The sequence below is a fragment of the Dipodomys spectabilis genome, unplaced genomic scaffold (genome assembly GCF_019054845.1).
Source record: "Dipodomys spectabilis isolate Male_0828 unplaced genomic scaffold, ASM1905484v1 ptg000241l, whole genome shotgun sequence".
Taxonomy (NCBI): Eukaryota; Metazoa; Chordata; class Mammalia; order Rodentia; family Heteromyidae; genus Dipodomys; species Dipodomys spectabilis.
This window is the reverse complement of record NW_024870918.1, coordinates 3,718,287-3,738,183: the sequence shown is the minus strand read 5'-3', so window position 1 is coordinate 3,738,183 and position 19,897 is coordinate 3,718,287. Positions and strand designations below refer to the sequence as shown.

The 19,897-nt window shown below is 43.0% G+C and overlaps 1 protein-coding gene across 3 annotated transcripts in view; it reads left to right on the top strand.

The window, feature by feature from the left end:
- Positions 1–19,897, top strand: part of Kank1 (KN motif and ankyrin repeat domains 1) — a 183,280-nt gene that overhangs the window by 112,698 nt on the left and 50,685 nt on the right. For all 3 annotated transcript variants that reach the window (XM_042699354.1, XM_042699352.1, XM_042699353.1), the window contains exon 3: positions 5,653–5,773. In XM_042699354.1, the coding sequence (XP_042555288.1) occupies positions 5,737–5,773 (37 nt within the window). In that variant the 5' untranslated portion in view covers positions 5,653–5,736. The remainder of the gene's footprint in view (positions 1–5,652; positions 5,774–19,897) is intronic.

Here is a 19,897-nt window from a genome sequence, read left to right as displayed (position 1 = left end):
ATATATTGTTTTCTTAATTGTATCATTAAGCAAAGAAAAATACTGTCATGAAGAACAATTGGAAAATAATTACACCAAAATCACTGTTGTTGTTTTTTTTTCATAACCGACATTTGGAATGACAAATTCTTGTCCCAACTATACTGCCTACTTCTGTCATTTTTGAAGATCCTTGTGGAGTTTCTTGCCTGTCCTGGGTGGTCAGAAGGATTTTTTTTTTTTTCAGTTGAAAAAGTACTTGATTTTTTTTTCCCCAAACAGAATCAAATGACATTTATCTGAAGTCTAAGGAACAGTTAGTTGAAAATGAAGCAGAGCAATACCATGGTACAGTCCAGAATAGAGAGAGACAGTTAAGTGTTGAGAGACACCTCTTAGGTGTCATAGAAGAGCCTCCTCTCTGGGCACTAGCAGCCCAGGCCTGTACTCCTAGCCACTCAGGTGGCCCTGATCTGGAGGACTGAAGTTCAAGGGCAGCCCACTCTTTCACAACAGTGTGGAAGAGTCCATCTTCAAAATAACCAACAAAAAACAGAGTTGGTGGCAAGCAAGCCCAAGATGTTCAAGGCCTGGAGTTCAGATGCCAGTCCTGACAAAAATACATAAATAAAAATAAAATAACATAATTCCAAGGAGTAAGGTTGCAAATACAATTGCTTTAAAAGCATATTTCAGAAGATTTCAGAGATATAATGGTCTAAAAGGATCATTGCATATGCAATCTTAGTAGGGTGACTACCTGAAATAAATATCACACTGTTCCCTCATTTTTTTTATACCTGGAACTGACAACATTCATTTTGCATGTGTTGTTTTTTGTTTTGTACTGTGGCTTAAACTCAGGGCCTGAGTACTGAACCTGAGCTGCTTTTGCTCAAGGCTAGTGCTTTACCACTTGAGCTACAGTGCCACTTCTGGCTTTTTTTTTTTTTTGGTAATTTATTGGAGAGAAGACTTTCTGTAATCCTAGTTACTCAGGAGGTTAAGATCTGAAATCTGAAGAAGCCAGCCCAGGCAGGAAAGTCTATGAGACTTTTTTTTTTTTTTTTTGTCAGTCGTGGGGCCTGAACTCTGGGCCTGGGCACTGTCCCTCAGCTCTTCAGATCAAGGCTAGTGCTCGACCACTTGAGCCACAGTACCACTTCTGGCTTTTTCTGCTTATGTGGTGCTGAGGAATCGAACCCAGGGCCTAATGCATGCAAGGCAAGCGCTCTGCCACTCAGCCACCTTCCCAGCCCAAGACACTTTATCTCTAATTAACCACTAGAAAATCAGAAGTGGCACTATGGCTTAAGGTGAAAGAGTGCTAGCCTTGAGCAAAAAAGCTCAGGCCCAGGCCTAGGCCCTGAGTTCAAATAACAAACAAAAACCAGTCTTACAGATTTTCCTGCCCTGGCTGCCTTTGAGCGAGATACTCGGGTCTCAGCCTCCTGAGTAGCTAGAATTACAGGTGTGAGCTACTGGATGTTTGTTTTTATTTAAATAGTGCTTTGCCTTGGGAGATAAAAGCATGTGATGCTTAGCTATGTCAGTCTGGCGTGCTAGCTGGGTGAGCTGGACAGCTTCTAGGCTTTCCTGTGACTTGGTTTCCTGTTGGTAAAAATGAGAGAAGATATTTTAGTATTTGCATGATTTTATTGTGATGTGTAAACAACATAGTGACTTGAACATGACAGAATTTCACCAATTCTAAGATTTTCCAGGTTTTAACACCTCTGAAATGAGGATGTATCTTAACACTCACTATAGTTACTTTTTTTTTTTTCTTTTTTCTCTTTTTGTTTTCATTTGGGTGCTGAAGATTGAATCCAGGACTTTGCATATGCCAAACATATATTCTACCAGATTTAACCACAGTCCCATTGTAATTCTCATAAGCATTTTGCTTTTAGTTAACTGATGGCATGTCTTTCAGAATATGGATGTCTCAGCTTGATGAGGTAAGGTTAGCTTTCATTAGCAGTGTCATCATCCTCAGCCTCATTAACTAATACAGCACCCTTGAATTGCTCAGCACTGCCAGGCTTGAGTCTGTATGCTATCTCGATTTCCCCCAAATATTTGTCTTCAAATCTAATGAGCTCTTTTTTTCAGAATTGGTTTCATCTCTGCAATGTGCAGTATTTAGGAAGTCAACCCTGTTTAGATTATCTGCTGTACCACAGTGCGGGGAGCTATGAACACGTTCATTAATGTCAGTCTCTTAGAATAAATAGAGAAGACAAATTCTTTATTTTCTCTATTGATGGATTATTCTAACTCAAAGAAGCATTTTTTTTTTCTTAGCAGAACGGAGCCACCATTATACCACGTAAGATTTACTGGCGTGTACTCTCCCCTTCCAAGAGAAGAGAAGAGGCAGTTTATTGATTTGTAACAAAAGAATGGACAGTGGCCAGACCTTTTCTGCTTTATACAATGCACTGACAGCAGCATCTGCATATCATTCAGAGGAACAAGTCCTCACATCTGAGGCCCCCCGTCAGACACGAGCCATAATAACTGAGCAGAATCAATACACAGCATACAGCTGTGTGGATGCTCAGCATCCACACTCCATGACAATGTCTTGTTATTTTACCATGACATGCTGTAGTTCCTAATTTCAGGCTTCCTCCTTTTTTTGATTGCATTATTCAGCAGAGGGGAAGGTGGGAGAGAAACCAATGTGGATCTGAGATAAAGATCTCCTTCCAGGTGAAAAGGGGCCCAATGACAGGCAGAGAAAGAACCTTGGGGCCATCGTTTATGAAGCTTGACTAGGAAGATTCTGGGCACATGTCCATCCAAATACTTGGACACATATTTCATTCAGCCCTAACACAGGCAGCTTGTCTCTTCTTGTCTTCTGTTTGCCCTCCAGAGTTGAACTGGTGGTATTTGCAAGCCACTCTGAAGCAAGAGTGTAGACACACAAGGCTAGCCAGGGGCTGGGGCACAGGGATTGGGTTTAGGGTTTTGTTGGTGGTGGTTTTTAGAATAATTAATTGAATCATTCCAGAAGCTAGGCTTCTTTCCTTTCCCCACTGGCTTCCCAACTCCCTGTTGTACATTTCCCAGTCCCCAGAGTTTTAAAGAAGAAAGCTGTACCTGTCTGACATTGACTCCTGTTCATCAAAGAATGCTCACTCTATCCCTGAAGTCTCCCTTCTTAAGTTCAGCCAGCTTTGATTGTGCCTCAGAGCTTATTGCTCTGCAATGCCATGAACCTGAACTAGTGCTACTGTTTCCCAGAGAATGTCAGGTGACTAAGCCTTAGTCAGAGAGATTACGGCCATCCTGTCCTGGTAGGCTGCCCACCAGAAACTGGGGACCGGCAGGAACAAGGTCTTTTTCCAGTGAGCAGAATGCCCTACTGTATCTAGATAAGCCTAGGGCAGCAGCCATTGCTGGGAGGGCGGGGGTGGAGGGGGAATCATCTTTTTGAATTTTCACTGAGCATTTTTGTTTTCCTCAGTAGTTGGCCTTGAACCACGGGGGCAAGCCTATTTCAAAATGAGGGAAAAAAATCTGCCACTGTGTGATCAAATCCATCAGCCATTTCCTTTTCCTTCATAAGTATTCCTGACTTCTTCTAATTTCCATGACAGCAGCCTGGCAGTGGCCTTTTGCATAGCATTTTCCCAATACTTTGATCTTTTACTCTGATGATTTTTTTTTTTTTTTTTTGTCGGTCATGGGGCTTGAACTCTGGGCCTGGGCGTTGTCCCTCAGCTCTTCAACTCAAGGCGAGCGCTCTACCACTTGAGCTACAGCGCCACTTCTGATGATTTTTTTTAAAGCAAGTAAACCCACATGGACTAGACAAAGCTAGATGGTTCATGTTTCATCATTTAAACAACACTATATTCGTTTCTGTAATCAAGCCCATGTAGAAAAGATCTTACATACTCAGTACAGTGTGTTGCCCCTATCCAGGTTGGGGAAAAATCAAGTTTAACATGTCTAGACAATAAGGTTCAAAATGGTAAACTGGGATTTTTTTTAAATTTTTTTTTCAAAGTTGACAGCACAGTTAAATTTACCAGATTTAGCAAGAGTGTGCATTTTGGTTCCTTTATTTCTAATGGCTTTTAATTAAATACATATACATGTCCATATCTTTTTTAACAAAATTGAATTAAGTATTTTAATTGGTGACATCTTTAAAAAAAAATCCACACTACTGCTGGGTGCCGGTTTTCTCACACCTGTAATTCTAGCTACTTAGGAGGCTGACATCTAAGGATCAAGGTTCAAAGCCAGCCCCAAAGTCTGTGAGACTCTTATCTCCAATTAACTACCAAAAGGCCCGAAATAGAGGAGTGGCTCAAGTGGTAGAGGTAGAGTGCCAGCTTTGAGCAAAAAAGCTCAAGGACAAAACCCAGGCCTTGTGTTCAAGTCCCAGGACTAGCACCAAAGCGAGAAAAGAAAATTCAGTGGTATTTAAAATCATAGTGTGCCCCATAGTCAGTGACATTTTAGATTTTAATGACAGCCTTAAGAGATTAACTGATGTTGTCATCAATATTATCATCTTCTCCTGTTGTTGTTATTTGTTATACAGTGATTTGAACTCAGGGCTTCTTGCTTGCGAGGGTGCACTCTCTACTTGGGCAATCTCTCCATCCCTGTTTGCTCTGGTTATTTTTAAGACAAAGGTATTGCTTTGGGGCCAGGCAGGCCAGGACCATCCCTGTGTCAACAGTTACATCCCACCATGCCCAAACTTTTCTGTTTGAAATAAGGTACTGTGATCTTTTTGTCCTGACTGACCTGGAACTACTGTCCTCCCAGATCTCCATACCTCCCAAGAATTACAGGGATGAGCTACCAGCATCTTGATTTGTTGTTGTTTTCCCTGTCCTGGAGCTGTAACTCAGGACCTGGGCTCTGTCCCTGGCTCTTTTGCTCAAGGCTAGCACTCTACCACTTTGAACCACAGCTCCACTTCTGATTGTCTGGTGGGTAATTGGAGATAAGTCTCATGGCCTTTCCTGCCCAGGCTGGCTTTGAATCTTCAGATCTCAGTCTCCTGAGTAGCTAGGATTACAGGCATGAGCCACCAGCACCCAGAGGCCCCCACAAAAATGCAGTATTTTCTATGCATGTTGTTACTTTTTTTTTTTTTTTTGCCAGTCCTGGGCTTAAACTCAGGGCCTAGGCACTGTCCCTGAGCTTCTTTTTGCTCAAGGCTAGCACTCTACTGCTTGAGCCACAGCGCCACTTCCATCTTTTTCTGTTTATGTGGCACTGAGGAATCGAACCCAGGGCTTCATGCATGCTAGGCAAGTCTACTACTAGACCATATCCTTAGCCCTTGAAGACCTCTTCTTAAAGAACCAGTTTTGTTTCCCTTATGAGTCTACTGTACTAATCACAGCCAAGTGCTGTGATTAGAGTTGTCTGTGCCTAGGCAGTGGTGGTGGTGGTGGTGTGTGTGTGTGCGTGTGTGCGTGTGTGTGCGCGTGCGCACACGCATGTTTGATTTCTGGATATTGTCTCCATGTTCTGGGCAGCCACTTCCTAGATTTTCACTCTTACCCCCTGCCCACCCTCATGCCACTTTGCTGTCTCCATTAACAGTCATCTTTGTAAACAGAACTAGAAGATTTAGTGTTGTACCTATTTTTTAAATGATTCGTTTTGATGGGGCTCTCTTTATTATTTCAGGTTGGATGCCTTTGGGAACTTGATGCATGAAATTTGCATGACTCCTTGCTGCTTTCCAGTGCCCCTCCTTGGATTCAAGCCAGCATGGCTCACATCACAAAGGTTAATGGCTGTACCTCAGGTAACCTGGCTCTGAAAATAGAAAGGAGGGAGGGGAAGAGGGAGAGAGAAAAGAGAGGGAGAAAGAAGAGGGAGAGCACAAATACAAGGGAGCGGAAGAGGGAGAGCACAAGTATGTGCATTAAATATATGTCTTTGTGCCAACTAATATTTGAATCTCTTTATGTGCTGAAATCAGCTGAGTAAATTATTACCTAAGTCAGTTCTATTGAAGTGTTGAAAAGGTGAAGTAAAATCCTGAATACTGATGGAAATTGAAGGAACCTTCTTGCCCCTTTTCTGGAGAGGTTAACTGAAGAGAGTAGAACTGAGAATCTGGATATTAAAAACTAATTCTCTGGTAGCTTTTATACTCACCAAAGGGAAAATAATTATAAAATGACTTCCAGAGAGAACTATGCAACAACTTGTCTTTGAATCATAAAAGGCCTGTATTCTGATTCTTCCTTTGACTAGATCTTAAAAACTGATGTATTTTGAATATTCAATATTGTTTATGGAAGATTGGAGAGAAGCTTGTAAGAGAAAAATACTCTGAGAAAATTCTCCTAAGAGATGATAGGTCATCAGAGATGACAACCTGTACAGGACATCTTGCCAAATACCCATTCCTCCCAAGTTATCTGCCAAAAAAAAACCCATGAATGAGAACAGTAATCGGCCATCTGAGAATTCTTTCCCAGAGCTTGAGTCCAGGGTCCCCATTCTGCTGGCTCCAAGCACCCTAGAATAGCAGCATTGTGTTCTGGAAGGAGAATAGAATTGGTGTACTGAGTAGTTTCTCCCCCCCCCCCCCCCCCCGCCAGCTCCCCCCTACACACACACACTTTCATTTACACCCTTGATCTTATTGGTGCCTTAGACCTTGACTCTCATATTTCTGCTAAATCCTATCTCTGGGAGTTTCTGGACTTTGAGAGTTACCACTTGGCCTCTAATCCCTCTTTGAACTCGGCATGTCATGTACTGTCCTTGTTTGCTCCTGAGGTCTGAAGGTCCCACTGTAACTCTTCTACCCTATCTGTCCTGTCTAACAGGTCCGGGCACTGAGTTTGAAAGTGCTCTAATTTGTGACCTCCAGGGGGACTTGTTTCTTTAGACAGAGGTTTAGACCAGACAAGGGAGGATTTTTGCTTGTCTTAGTGGTCATGATCCCTGTTGCAATTTCTTTCAAAGGCTCAGTCATACACAACTGCTATACATTTATAGGAATACTAGCTTCTACACAGACATTTTCAAATATGGAAGCATAAGACTGTCTAAAAGAAAAAACAGCAAAGACAACCTATAATATACTATACAGAAATAATGTGCTTGCTCACTTTCCATAATCTTAGTATTTCACATGTTTGATAATATGCCTGTTAAAAATTATTTTTACTGCCAGGCTCTGGTGGCTCATACATATAATCCTAGCTACTCAGCAGAAAAAGATAATGAGGATCACGGTTCAAAGCCAGCCTGTGCGGCAAAGACCATGAGACTTTTAAATCTCCCACTAACCACCAAAAAGCCCCAAGTGAGCTGTGGCTCAAGTGATAGAAATCTAGCTTTGAGTACAAAAGCTCAGGGACAGCATCTAAGCCCTGAGTTCAAACGCTAGGACTGGCACAAAAGAGAGGGGGGGGAAGAAAGAAAGAGAACTAAAGAGAGAAAAAGAGAAAGGAAAGGAAAGGGTGCTGATTTTGGAATAAGAACAGAAAATGCTATAATGTGTAATAGTTACCAAGTCATGGCTCTGGCGCAAAATGTGTGCACGAAATAGTTGTATGAAAATTAACTTTATTCTGCACCTTGCCGTAGAAGTCAACTTTACAAGTACGGGGCAGGTGTTATGTCAGGTATGGTTTTTGAATGAGGCATGTAGCAACAAACAAAACAGCAAAACACTCTGCCCTGAAGGATCACACATTGTAAAGGAAGCTAAAGTCTCCTGAGTATAGGCTGCCAGATAAAATAGAGCACATACTTAATCAAAGAAGTGGTACTGTCCATCTGGAATGTTAGTTTACCAGGGTATTCTGTTCTTATTTTCTAAACCTGACAAACCTGTCCCCACCTTGTACCAGATTGCTTCCCACTCCTTGTCACCCAGCCCCACCCCCCCATCAATCCCAAACATTTGTCTTCTCCTGCTCGCCAGAGCTTCAATCTTAATGTCTATTGAACTGTTATTATTAAATTCATTAATTTGTTTTCTATTAATATGTATTCTATTCTATAGAAGGACTGTAATGTCTTCTGTTAATGTAATGAGAGGAGCATCATAAATTGCTCTTGATTCTTCTCTTATTCCTAGCAAGGAAACAAATGAGGATCATTGGTTGGGAGATGTACTCTGTTTCTTCAGGGTATACAGATGGAGACAGCCTGCCTATTTTTTAACCCAAGTTCCTGAGTCATGTTGTGAACTGGCTACGTTGATTGATACCTCTCTAAACACTAATTAATGTTGCGCCATTTTAATTAGAGCTTCGGATTCCTTTAGAAGCCAAATGACAAGTGGCTTATTTGTCAGATGAAGATGATAACACTTGTCCTATCTCCCTCAGTGACGGTTGTGAGGGAAAGGTAAAACACTAGCTGTAAAGACACTTTTTGTTGTTGTTATTTGTTTTATTTTGTTTATTGTTTTTTTCTGAGACAGTGTCTCAGACTGGCCTTGAACTCAGCACCTTGAATGCTGGGATAGGCATATACCACCATTCCGAGCTTGTTAAACAGATGTCAGAGGATTGCACCATTGTCCCTGTCTTATAGCTCCTCTCATGAGCTTCTGATGTAGTCAGCATCTGCTCAAGTGCTCTCCCAACACTCTGCCAGAGGCTGACATTGATGGCAAAACTGTCCTGTTGAGGGAAATGAGCACTGTAAATGAGCATTGCGATGTAACTTTTATGCCTGCCATTCTATCTTTACTTTTCCTTTTTTTTTGGTGGGGGGATCCGATCGTAAGGCCTGAACTCTGGGCCTGGGCGTTGTCCCTCAGCAATTCAGCTCAAGGCTAGCGCTCTACCACTTGAGCCACCTTCCCAGCCCCCTTTACTTTTCCTAACAGCTGCTTTTCACAGTTCATTTGATTTACTTTTGTATTTTTTAATTTTCCCCCCTTATAATGGGGCTTTGGAACTCAAGGCCTCAAGCTCTTGCATGGCTTTTTCACTCAAGGATGGTACTCTCCCACTTGAGCCATGCCTCCACTTCCAGCTTTTTGCTGATTCTGCCTGGGATGGGTTTGAACTGCAATTCTCGGATTTCTGACTCCTAAATAGCTAGAATTACAAGCATGTGCCACCAGCACTTGGTAAAATACCAATGGTGTGTGTGTGTGCGTGCGTGCATGCGTGCGTGCTCATGCACATGTACGCATGTGTCAGGACTGGGGCTTGAACCCTGGGCCTTGAGGCTCTCCCTTTGCTCAGGCTCTAGTGCTCTGTCACTTGAGCCATACCTCAGCTCCCAGTTCCTTCTAGTTTCTCTCTTCTAGATTTATATGTTTTCTCTCAATCGGATATGTATTAATTTAAGGTGCTTACTGAATTGCATTGGAAATTCTGTTGTGTAAATTAATATATAATCTCATTCATAAAATTTGAGAGGCAGAGGATTACTTTAAAATCCACAGTAGGTCAGATTTTTACTATTTCTTTTATATCCTTGTCATGTGAACAGACTTAAACATAGCTCCAGTAACATTTGGTACTTAGTTCTTGCTAAGATTTTTTGCATTTTTTCCTAAGTCTTCATGGGAAGTCGTTTCCCAGTGAATATACACAATTCTGGGGAGTATGTCTAGCAGTTGAATGTCTCTTCCTTTTGTTGCGATGTTTGGACTGAAAGTTTCCCTATTGCACTCATTGTAGATAATGGTGCAGAAAATACTCTGGCTTGGTCCTTCCCTCCTCCTCCCTTTTGATTTCCTGAGATTCATTTCACAGCAGCAGGACAATTGGGTTAAAGGGCACAACTGTTGGCTTTACTGTTGAGGAGTTTGAATCTCCTTAGTCTGGTCAGTGATTTGGCTGCAGGTTTTGTCTCTGTGCTGATCTCAGATGAGGTACAAAGGCCACCTGATAAGAATGGATCACGCAGATGGAGGGAAGACTCCTGCAGAGCAGGCAGCACACCCTGTAGCTCCAGGCAGGTCCCTCTTGCTTGTGTCAATATTTTTTCTGGGCAGGAGTATTTCTCAAACAGAGAACTCTGAGCCCACTGTGGTAAACCTAGCAGCGGGAACCATGTACTGTTTGTCTAGCATGGGATGACTTGGCGCTCACTGATCTGGCTGGAACCAACGTGGTGTTTCCTGAGACTATGTAAGGAAAGGCACAGCTGCAGGATGGCGGTGGAGGTGAGTCTTAGAGGTGTCATCTGGTCCCCTGCCCTGGAGGCAAAGCATGTGCTGATTAGAAATGAGCTGCTTTAATTTGTGGGTATGGTCTGTGACTCCCCAGGTTCTCTTGGGTTCGTTGGTAATTGGATGAAAATGGATGCTCTTGTTTGTCTCGCATTCTCCCACAAGTAAGCTGTGTGGGAAGGCCAGCGGAAGAGCAGAGGGAACAGAACAAAGGTGCCCAAGATCAAAAATCAGAAGTATGGTAGAAAACTATATAAAACCTGAAAGTTGCCGGGTACTGGTGCTCACACTTGTGATCCTAGCTACTCAGGAGGCTGAGATCCGAGGATCACACTTCAAAGCCAGCCCAGGCAGGAAAGTCTGTGAGACTCCAATTAACCACCAGAAAACCAGTATTGGTGCCATGGCTCAAAGTGGTAGAGCCACTAGCCTTGAGTGAACAAGCTGAGAGACAGGCCCATCATTCAAGCCTACAACCACCACCACCAACAACAAAACAAAACCTGAAAGTAAAATGGTTACAGATAAAAAATGTCTTCCATAATAGGAGGTCTACTGATAGAGTTTTTTTTTTTCTTTCTCTCGCTTTTGTAGCTTTTTTTTATTTGGGGCAGTTCTGGGATTTGAAGTTGGTCTCATGCTTGACAGGAAGTCATTCTACCACTTGAACCACACCCCTGGCCCTAGGTTGATTTTTTTTTTTTTTTTCTTTCCCCTGGTTTTTTTTTTTTTTTTTTTTTTTTTTTTTTGGTGAAAATATCATACCGAGGGTTACAATTACATGGGCAAGGTAATGAGAACATTTCTTCTCAAGCATTGTAGCCTTCTCCTTTGTTTCCCTTTCCATCCCTTCCCATCTCCCACCCCCCACCCTCCCCCCTTAAGTGTCTTTTCTTAATGTGCATTGTTTTCATTGAGCCAAGTTAATAACCTATTTTAATGCCTGATAATATTGCATCATGCAAGTGTCATCCTCACATTAGATGTGTCTGTTTATTGGATTTACAGTATGGCATTTCAATTTTCAATGAAACTATTAGGTATTAACTCATGGAAGGCTACTTTCACACTGAAGCTTACACATGAAATAATTTATTTTCTTATAGTGATCACGTTGGAGCAGATTGGGTGTTCATTCGTTTATTTTTTAAGTAAGAAATAGTTACTTTTCAGTTTCATAACTTAAAATTCCAGGACCACCTACAAGTAAGAGACTCTGAATTTTGAATTCTGGCTCCTCTGATTTTAATCAGAGAAGCTCCAAAAGCATCTGGCCCCTGGAGAGGTTTTGGAAGTTGCTCCTTCATTGGGGCTTGCCTGTTTTACATACTCTCCATGCTTCAGATAAACTAGTAGCCAACCTCACCTTACAAGTATTCTTGCTCTAAACCTTGCAGGAGTCATAATGGGTTAAGGTTTCAGACAGGCGATTAGCTCTGTAGCTAAGCCGGGGCAGGGCGATTTGTCTTCCAGTGAGTGTACCAGCCTACTTGGCTGCTCAGAGGAAGAATCCAGGCTTAGTCCATTCCTGGGACTGAGCAAAGAAGCCCTGGACATTGCTGTTCTGATGCTCTCTCCGTGCCCATAAGAAAGGAGGAAACACAAAATAAATCCCCAACAGAAACTGGACTATGTTGAGAGCTTGAGTGGTGGAAGTAAACTCTAAGAACCTGGGCAGTCAAAGGATCAGAACTGCCTTTCCTATGAGGATTTGTATATTCTGTGCTGTGCCTGGCTTCGTGAGTATTGCCATTTATTTGTGAGTATTGCCATTTATTTCTGATTAGGCACTTCCCTTCTTTCTTGAAAGACTTGCGTGGGCAAGCTGAGCCCATCCGAAGTTTGGCTCATTGGCTTCCTTTTCCAGGGTTTGCCTTCTTCCTGTGTTCTGGATAATTTCAGTTCCTTTCCTTTGTGTAGTTGCTGAGAAAAATTTCTATGGATTTGGTGGAAAAAATGAATGACTAAAGCTCCTAGCTTTACTGCTTTGGGTGTGTTTTTTTTTCTATAAAAGATCTGCTTGATATCATCTGGCCTGAAATATAATATGAACATAGTTCTTAGACTCACAGAAACAGTAACTTGTTCTTCTTTTCTTTTCTGCGCTCCTCCCCTAAAAAAAAAAAATTCAAATTGTTTTGAGTAGTCTTCTTAAAAAAAAACTCAAGATACAACTGGAAATAAGATTTTATAAGATCCTTTCAAACAATTGCAGACCTTCTCAGTCTAAATGAAAATTATTCTTGTTTTCCTTTCTCTGGCTCCTCTGGTGGAACTGGGCTGCTATGGGAGGGGACTGGGTACTGATTTCTTTATTTCCACATACTTGGGGGAAAATATGCTCAAGCTTAAAGATCAAGTTGGGTTCTGCTTTGGGGCTGAGTTTATTACGAAGCCTGAAACCAGGCGAAATTTAACAAATATGTGGTCTCTCTGAGCTGACACCATTATTCTCCTCAACTAAAAGCACTGGATGGACAAGGGGGTTCACCAATCTCAGTTAAAAATAACTATGCTGCTATTTTGGGGATTTTTCTTTTTTTAGTATTAGTGACCAAATTCTTTATTCTCAGTTCTTAGAGTCAACTATGACTGAAACTCAGATTGAACAAAATACTTTAATAACAGGCCTTTCTAGTCAACAAGTAGAGCATAGAATTACACACATCAGAGCCTTGTCAAAAGACAATTTGGTGAGTTTGTGGAATTTACTCTTTTTTTCAAAAGTTCAACCTTTGTAGTCTTATTCCATCTTGTTTTATAGTTAGCTGGGTTTGAATGTCTGGACAGCTCTTCTACCTGGATCAAAGGTTGTAGGCTTGTGTATAGCTTCACTATGTAATAGAAACCTTTATGGAATTTGGACTGGAGTAACCATTTGTGGAAGCAGTTTGCAACTATTAGTCATATGGGTTGTATTTATTTAAGTTCCCTTTTTCGGAGTTTATGTTTATTTAATTGAACAGAGTTTTCTCTCCAAGAGCTCCTTTTTGTGGGGAAGGAAGGGCATTACTAGGGTTTGAACTCAGGACTTAGTGCCTTCTACTTGCCAGGCTATCTGAAACTTGAGCCACACTTCTAGTGATCTCTCATATTCTGGATATGATCTGTTAGAATTGAAAGAGAGTCATGCAGCTTCCTAAACTTAGTCAGAATTAGTTAGAATTTGGTTTTGCAAATATGTTTTTGGAAACATTGATCCAGTTCATCTTACCAAAATGGCCCATCCCTGTTCTCTTTTCTGAATGCCATTTCCTCTTGGATCAACTATCCATTAGGCCAAGGTATGTGAAAGAGTCTCCTACAAGAAAAAGGGGGGGAGGGGAGCTGGGAATGTGTCTCAGTGGTAGAGTACTTGCCTAGCATGCATGAAGCCCTGGGTTTGATTCTCCAGTAACACATAAACAGAAAAGGCCAAAAGTGTAGAGTGCTGAGCAAAAGAAGCTCAGGGACAATGTCCAGGCCCTGAACTCAAGCCCCAGGACTGGCAAAGAAAAGGGGGAGCTGTGTGTGTGTGTGTGTGTGTGTGTGTGTGTGTGTGTGTGTGTGTGTGTGTGTGTGTGCGTGCCAGTGTCAGTCCTAGGGCTTGAACTCAGGGCCTGGGCATTGCTCCTGAACTTTTTTTTTTGCTCAAGCCTAGTACCCTACCACTTGGGCCACAGCTTCACTCCTGGTTTTTTTGTCTGGTTCATTGGAGATAAGAGTTTCACAGCTTTTCCTGCCTGGGCTGGCTTTGAACCACAATCTTCAGATCTCAGCTTCCTGAGTAGCTAGGATGACAGGCATGAACCACCAAGAGCACATTCTAACCTACAGAGAGACAGTAGAGTATTTCCAGTACCAAGAAGCCCATTGCTTAACGTCTTTATAACCCCAGTCAAGTGCATCAACTCCTACTTTCTTCTAACTAAAACCAAAAAAAGTGTTCTTCCTCTGTTCTCAGTGTCATCCTCATCTTAAGTCCAGATACCCACCCACGTCCATTTGATTGAATTCTTTTCCTCTGGTGTTAGACTGATTGGCTGGGATGCTTCATTCAAATCAGAGACACCTGGACTTGTAGTTTGTGGGGTGGTCCATTTTGCATGTTTCCCCTCCACCTGTGAGGACAAAACCTAATTAATTACCCCATGACAAGCACCTGCGGGGTGTAATGTGGTGGGGGGGGTATGTGGCCTGAAGCCTCACTAATGCCCTGCCTGTCCATGTGATGAATCAGCCTGATGATGCACTGGTTTTCACCACACACTAGGGTGGAGACCTGGAAGCTGTAGGCCGGTGGGGGGAGGGGGAGGAGTGGTTTGCCTGTCAAACCATTCCAACAATGTCACTTACAGGAAAAACTTGCAAAACACCAAAGCCCTGTGCCACCAGATTTTTTTTTTTCCATTCATACCACACTTTGCACAGCTTCCAGATCTGCCCCAGGCACAGCCCAGGAGGCTGGTCTCCCTCACATTGCCAATCACATGAGAAGCTGTGGCCGATTACCTGTCAGCCTGTCCTGCAAGGAGTCTCGGAAGAGCTGAGCGTCATCTCCGGAGAGCTCAAGAATCACCCAGGCACGCTGGAGCTGTGTATTCTCTGAGAAAGACTTTGGGGTGGGGAGGTGGGAGGGCACTAGAAATCAGCATCTGGAATTCACTCTTCCTCAGGATATTGATTTTCTATGAAGACATCCTGGGACAGAACATCTTGTTAGAAAGGTAAAGGGAATTTGGTATTGGGGGGCTTTCCTTTGGGCAGTTTTGGTGTTCTGTGATCCTGAGAAAGTAAATTTTCTAAATAGTGGTGAATTTAAGTCGGTGCATAGTTTGAGGACTCCTGGTAGAAATGGTAGGAAACTACACAGGACTATTCAGTGAGCTCATTCATTTAGTTGCTCACTTTAAAGTGACCACAGAGATGTAATTTGACCCAAAGGTAACTTTTCCCTCCTTTATGTAATGGACCAGCCCCAAGGCCTTGTGAAAGTGACTTTTCCTCTACCTGTTCTTACTACTTTGTGTGGTGGGGGGGTGGGGGGGGGCTGTTTTTGCCAGTTTGTTTTTGCTTGAACTCAGGGCCTGGGCGCTGTCCCTGAGCTTTTGTACTGGGGGTTCTACCACATTGAGCTACAGCTCCATTTCCAGCTTTTTGATGGTTAACTGGAGATAAGAGTCTCATGGTCGTTCTTGCCTGGGCTACCTCTGAACCATGATCCCAGATCTCAGCCTTCTAAGTCGCTAGGATTACAAGCAAGAGCCACTGACGGTCAGGCTGACTTTGTGGTTTTGTTTGGCTAGGGATGGCAAGATAATGACAGTTGGACATTGTATTCTTTTATTTTACTGGCTCCCAAATATTTTCACTTTGATGATCACTATTCTCTTTAACTCTTCATTTTTGTTTGGGGTCTGACCTGAACGGAAAAGCATGAGTTATTACTATTTCCATCCGTCCTGGTGTCTGCAGAACTCATGAAGGGCTTTTCCAGCCTTCTGTGGCTACAGGTAGTAACAGGCCAGCAGTGTGCAAAGAACTGTTGAAGAAATAGCCGTGTCTGCGCTATCTCGCTGCTGTTCCCCAGCCCTGCCCTGTTCCCCAACTCCTGGCTTTGCTTAGAGCTCTGTTTTTAAGGCCTGGATGTCTTTCCTTTACCTGTTGAAATATGCCCTTCAGGAACCACAACTCTTTTGCCTTTCCCTATAGTGTTTTCTCAGATACTCCCAGTAGCATTCAGCTGTTTCCCTTCTTTATTTCTTCTTAGAGTGCCTTGTGTTTCTATTAAATAGTTGCGATTGCGCACTTTCAATTAAGGTTTATGGTTGCACACCTCACTAATCTGTAAACTTTAAGGATTTATAAGGTAAGGCTCATGTAATGGTCTTTGTAGGCCCATCCTGGCTAGCTTAGTACTCTTTGTAGATCAGCAAGACGCCCTGTTCAACCACTAACCATTCGCAGAGCCTCTGTCTGCTGTGCTGGCTAATGCTGGACATGGAGCATAGAACAGGAGGAAGACCTAGTACCTGCTTGATAATGTGTAGGATTGCATTGAGTCATGACATCTGTGAGTTTGATATCACTCCATTCTTTGACGTTTTCCTCTAACCTATCCTCCTAAGTAATTACTCAGTTCATGTGCTAACCATTCACCAGGGTACCTTTTCCCTGTGCAAACTCGTGGCTTTCACGGTGCCATATGCATTCTCTTCCTTTCTGCCTCTTCTTGTGTGAGTTATAATATCTTCTTTCTCTCAGTCATTTACCCTTGGGCCTAAAATAAAATTGTCTGTGAGATGTTTTGCACCAGGAAGAGGTACACAGATGTAGATGTGGTTGTCTCTAGAAGGGTTATTGTCAGAAGCCACTTGGAAAGTTCTTTTAAGGTCCTGTGTGTGCCCTCTTTACCCCTTGTACTGCTTGTTAGCCACGCAAACCAGAGGTGGGGTACCAGTCAGGATATATACTGATGACTTAGCTTGGCATTGTGTGCTCCTTGGAACTGTAGATAGAGACCTGAGTTGCTGATCTCTGGGTACCCTACCCCTTTCCCATTGTGGTCTTAGGAAGGTCCCTAAGCACTTCTTTGAAGGGGTGAGGAAATGGATGTTCTCATTTTACCACTTATTCACAGTCTTTTGATCATTTAAGATTTTAATCCCCTTAGTCTTTCTCTGATTCATCTCACCATTTGGCTTTCAAAAGTGCTAGTTTCCAATCTTGGATGGAAATATATGGTGTGGCAGTCTCTTCTTTTAGTCTGATGAAGATAATATACATGGGCATCCCAGATTATAAAGAAAGCCTAGGGTGTAGAAATGTCAAAGGAATATGCCTCTGCTGTGCTATACCTGGGCTAAGCTGCAGGAGGGACAAGGCTTTGGTGCTGATAAACAGAGGGGATTTGTATGTGTGCATCTTTGCAAATGGAACAGAGGAATAGCGTCCCATCCTAACAAAAATCACAGCCCTCTACTACCAGGCACACCCCTCAACCTGTTGAATGTGGGGGTGGCCTCTCCTAGGGGAAAAAAAAAATCTCCCTTTTCATTAAGACTTCTGAGATCTGGCTAATCCAGGCACATAAAGGAGTCCTCTTCCAACACCCCAAAGCAGTAAGGGGTACACACCCAGCAGGAGAAGAAAACAGGGAGCCCTTGCTGGACTTGTCCTTTTAATCCCCAGAAAGTCCGGTCACCACCCCATTACCCCTGAGGCCATGAGGTGGGTGTGAGAAGGTACCTCTGAGAGGTGGAAGGAATGAGTTACACCCAACCTTCTCCCTTGTACCTGGGACACCCAGCCTTTGGACTCACACCCCATCACAAATCTGAGGCAAGAAAAGAGGTACAAGTAGCATTAAAAGGATGTTTTTAGAGGTTGCAAGGAGGATCTAATACAGCATAAATAACCCAGGCCCGTGGAGAATGGCTGAGCATTCTGCTTTCTCTCTCTTTTAAGGAGGAGCAATCATAGCAGACTTTTTTTTTTTGCAAGATCTGTTTACATGAGAGAGAAATCATAGTGAGCTCTGTTTTTATAATTTTTAAAATAAAACATCTCACTAAAGAGCTAAATTTACACATGAGATATATATTAATCTTCAAGATCATTTAAATGGTTTTTCTGCTTTGTGTTATTATTCATTCCCCCCCTCCCACACACACACCAAAGATTGCCAGATAAAATCAATTTAAAATGAGAAAAGTTAGCCAGCTGAAAAATAGGAAAAAGGATAGAAACCACAATGAAATACTGAAATTGAAATACAAAGAGATATGAAGAACTATTCACAGATGCCAGGCGTGTGGGTTTTGAAAGTTAACTTTATTTATTTATTTTTTGGGGGTCCGGTCATGGGGCCTGAACTCTGGGCCTGGATGCTGTCCCTCAGCTCTTCAGCTCAAGGCTAGCGCTCTACCACTTGAGCCACAGCGCCACTTCCAGCTTTTTTCTTTTTGCTTATATGGTGCTGAGGAATCAAACCCAAGGCCTCATGCATGCAAGGCAAGTGCTCTACCTCTGAGCCACCTTCCCAGCCCCAAGTTAACTTTATTTTAAAATACCTTTTTTTTTTTTTTTTGTCCTGAGTCTTGAATTCAGTCCATGAGTTTCTTTTGCTCAAGGCTAGTGCTCTACCACTTGAGCCACAGCTCCACTTCCAGCTTCTTTTGAGTCATTTATTGGAGGTAAGAGTCTCCTGGACTTTGCTGCCTGGACTGATTTCAAACCGTGATCCTCAGATCTCAGCCTCCTGAGTAGCTAGGATGCCAGGTGGTTTGTTTCATTGGAAAAGAAAAAAAAAAAAGTGGGAAGATTCTCCTAGGGAGGATGAGTGTTTTTCTTAGGCACTACTGAGGACAGGTGCTCTCTATGAATAAATGAAAATCAAAAAGATCACACTTTCAGTGGCAGACTTTCCATAGTTTAAAACTCTGGGTTTTACTCTTGGCCACAGGATCGAATCCCCTGGGGGTGATTTTTTAATGTTGATACTTTGACCCCACCCCAGGCCGGAGACTCTGATTCACCTGTGGATTTGGAGGTCAGCATTTTTTTGCAAACAGCCTCTAGCAATTTTTGTTAGTGCAGCCGGGGCTGGAGAGAGAGCCTCAGCTCTGAGAGAGAGACTCTGGGCTTCCTGACAGGATGGAGTCCTGCTTCTTGTCAAAAGGGGGTGTGAGCTCAGGACACTGGCCCATTGAGCTCTTTGAAAGAAAACAAAACAAAATGAGATGACATGGTCCCAAAAGCCATGGACCCATTACCTGACTTGTGTAACTGTACCCCTACTGAACATCACCTTTATAATAACAATAAAAATTGAAAAGAAAACAAATGTCCAGTGCTGATGGCTTATGATTATAATCCGGAAGTGAAAAATCTCAGGATCTTGGTTCAAAGTCATTTGGGGCAGGAAAAGTCTGTGAGACCCTTATCTCCAATTAATTACAAAAAGAAATGAAGCTGTGTGGCTCAAGTGGTAGAGAGCTAGCCTTGAGCAAAAGAGCTCAGGGATGGCACCCAAGCCCCAAGTTGAAGCCCCAACATGCACACGCATGCATATGCATGCGCACATGCACACACACACACACACACACACACACACACACACACACACACACACACGAAGGAAGGAAGAAAGGAAAGGAAAACAGAAGAAAACAAAACACTCCAAGTTTGGCTCCTTAAGAAGGAGTAAGGGGGGGCTGGGAAGGTGGCTCAGTGTTAGAGTGCTTGCCTTGCATGCATGAGGCCCTGGGTTCGATTCCTCAGCACCACATAAGCAAAAAGAAAAAAGCCAGAAGTGGTGCTGTGGCTCAAGTGATAGAGCACTAGCCTTAAGATGAAGAGCTGAGGGACAGCGCCCAGGCCCAGAGTTCAGGCCCCATGACTGGACCCAAAAAAAAAAAAAAAAAACAGTAAGGGCTGGGAATAGCATGCATGAAGCCCTCAGTACTACTTAAACAGAAAAAGCCTGAAATGGCCCTGTGGCTCAAGTGGTAGAGCACTAGCCTTGAGCACAGAGAGGCTTGGGGACAGAGCCCAGGCTTTGAGTGCAAGCCTCAAGACCACACACACACACACACACACACACACACACACACACACACACACACACACACACACACACACACACACACACACACACACACACACACACACACACACACACACACACACACACACACACACACACACACACACACACACACACACACACACACACACACACACACACACACACACACACACACACGGCTTGGGGACAGAGCCCAGGCC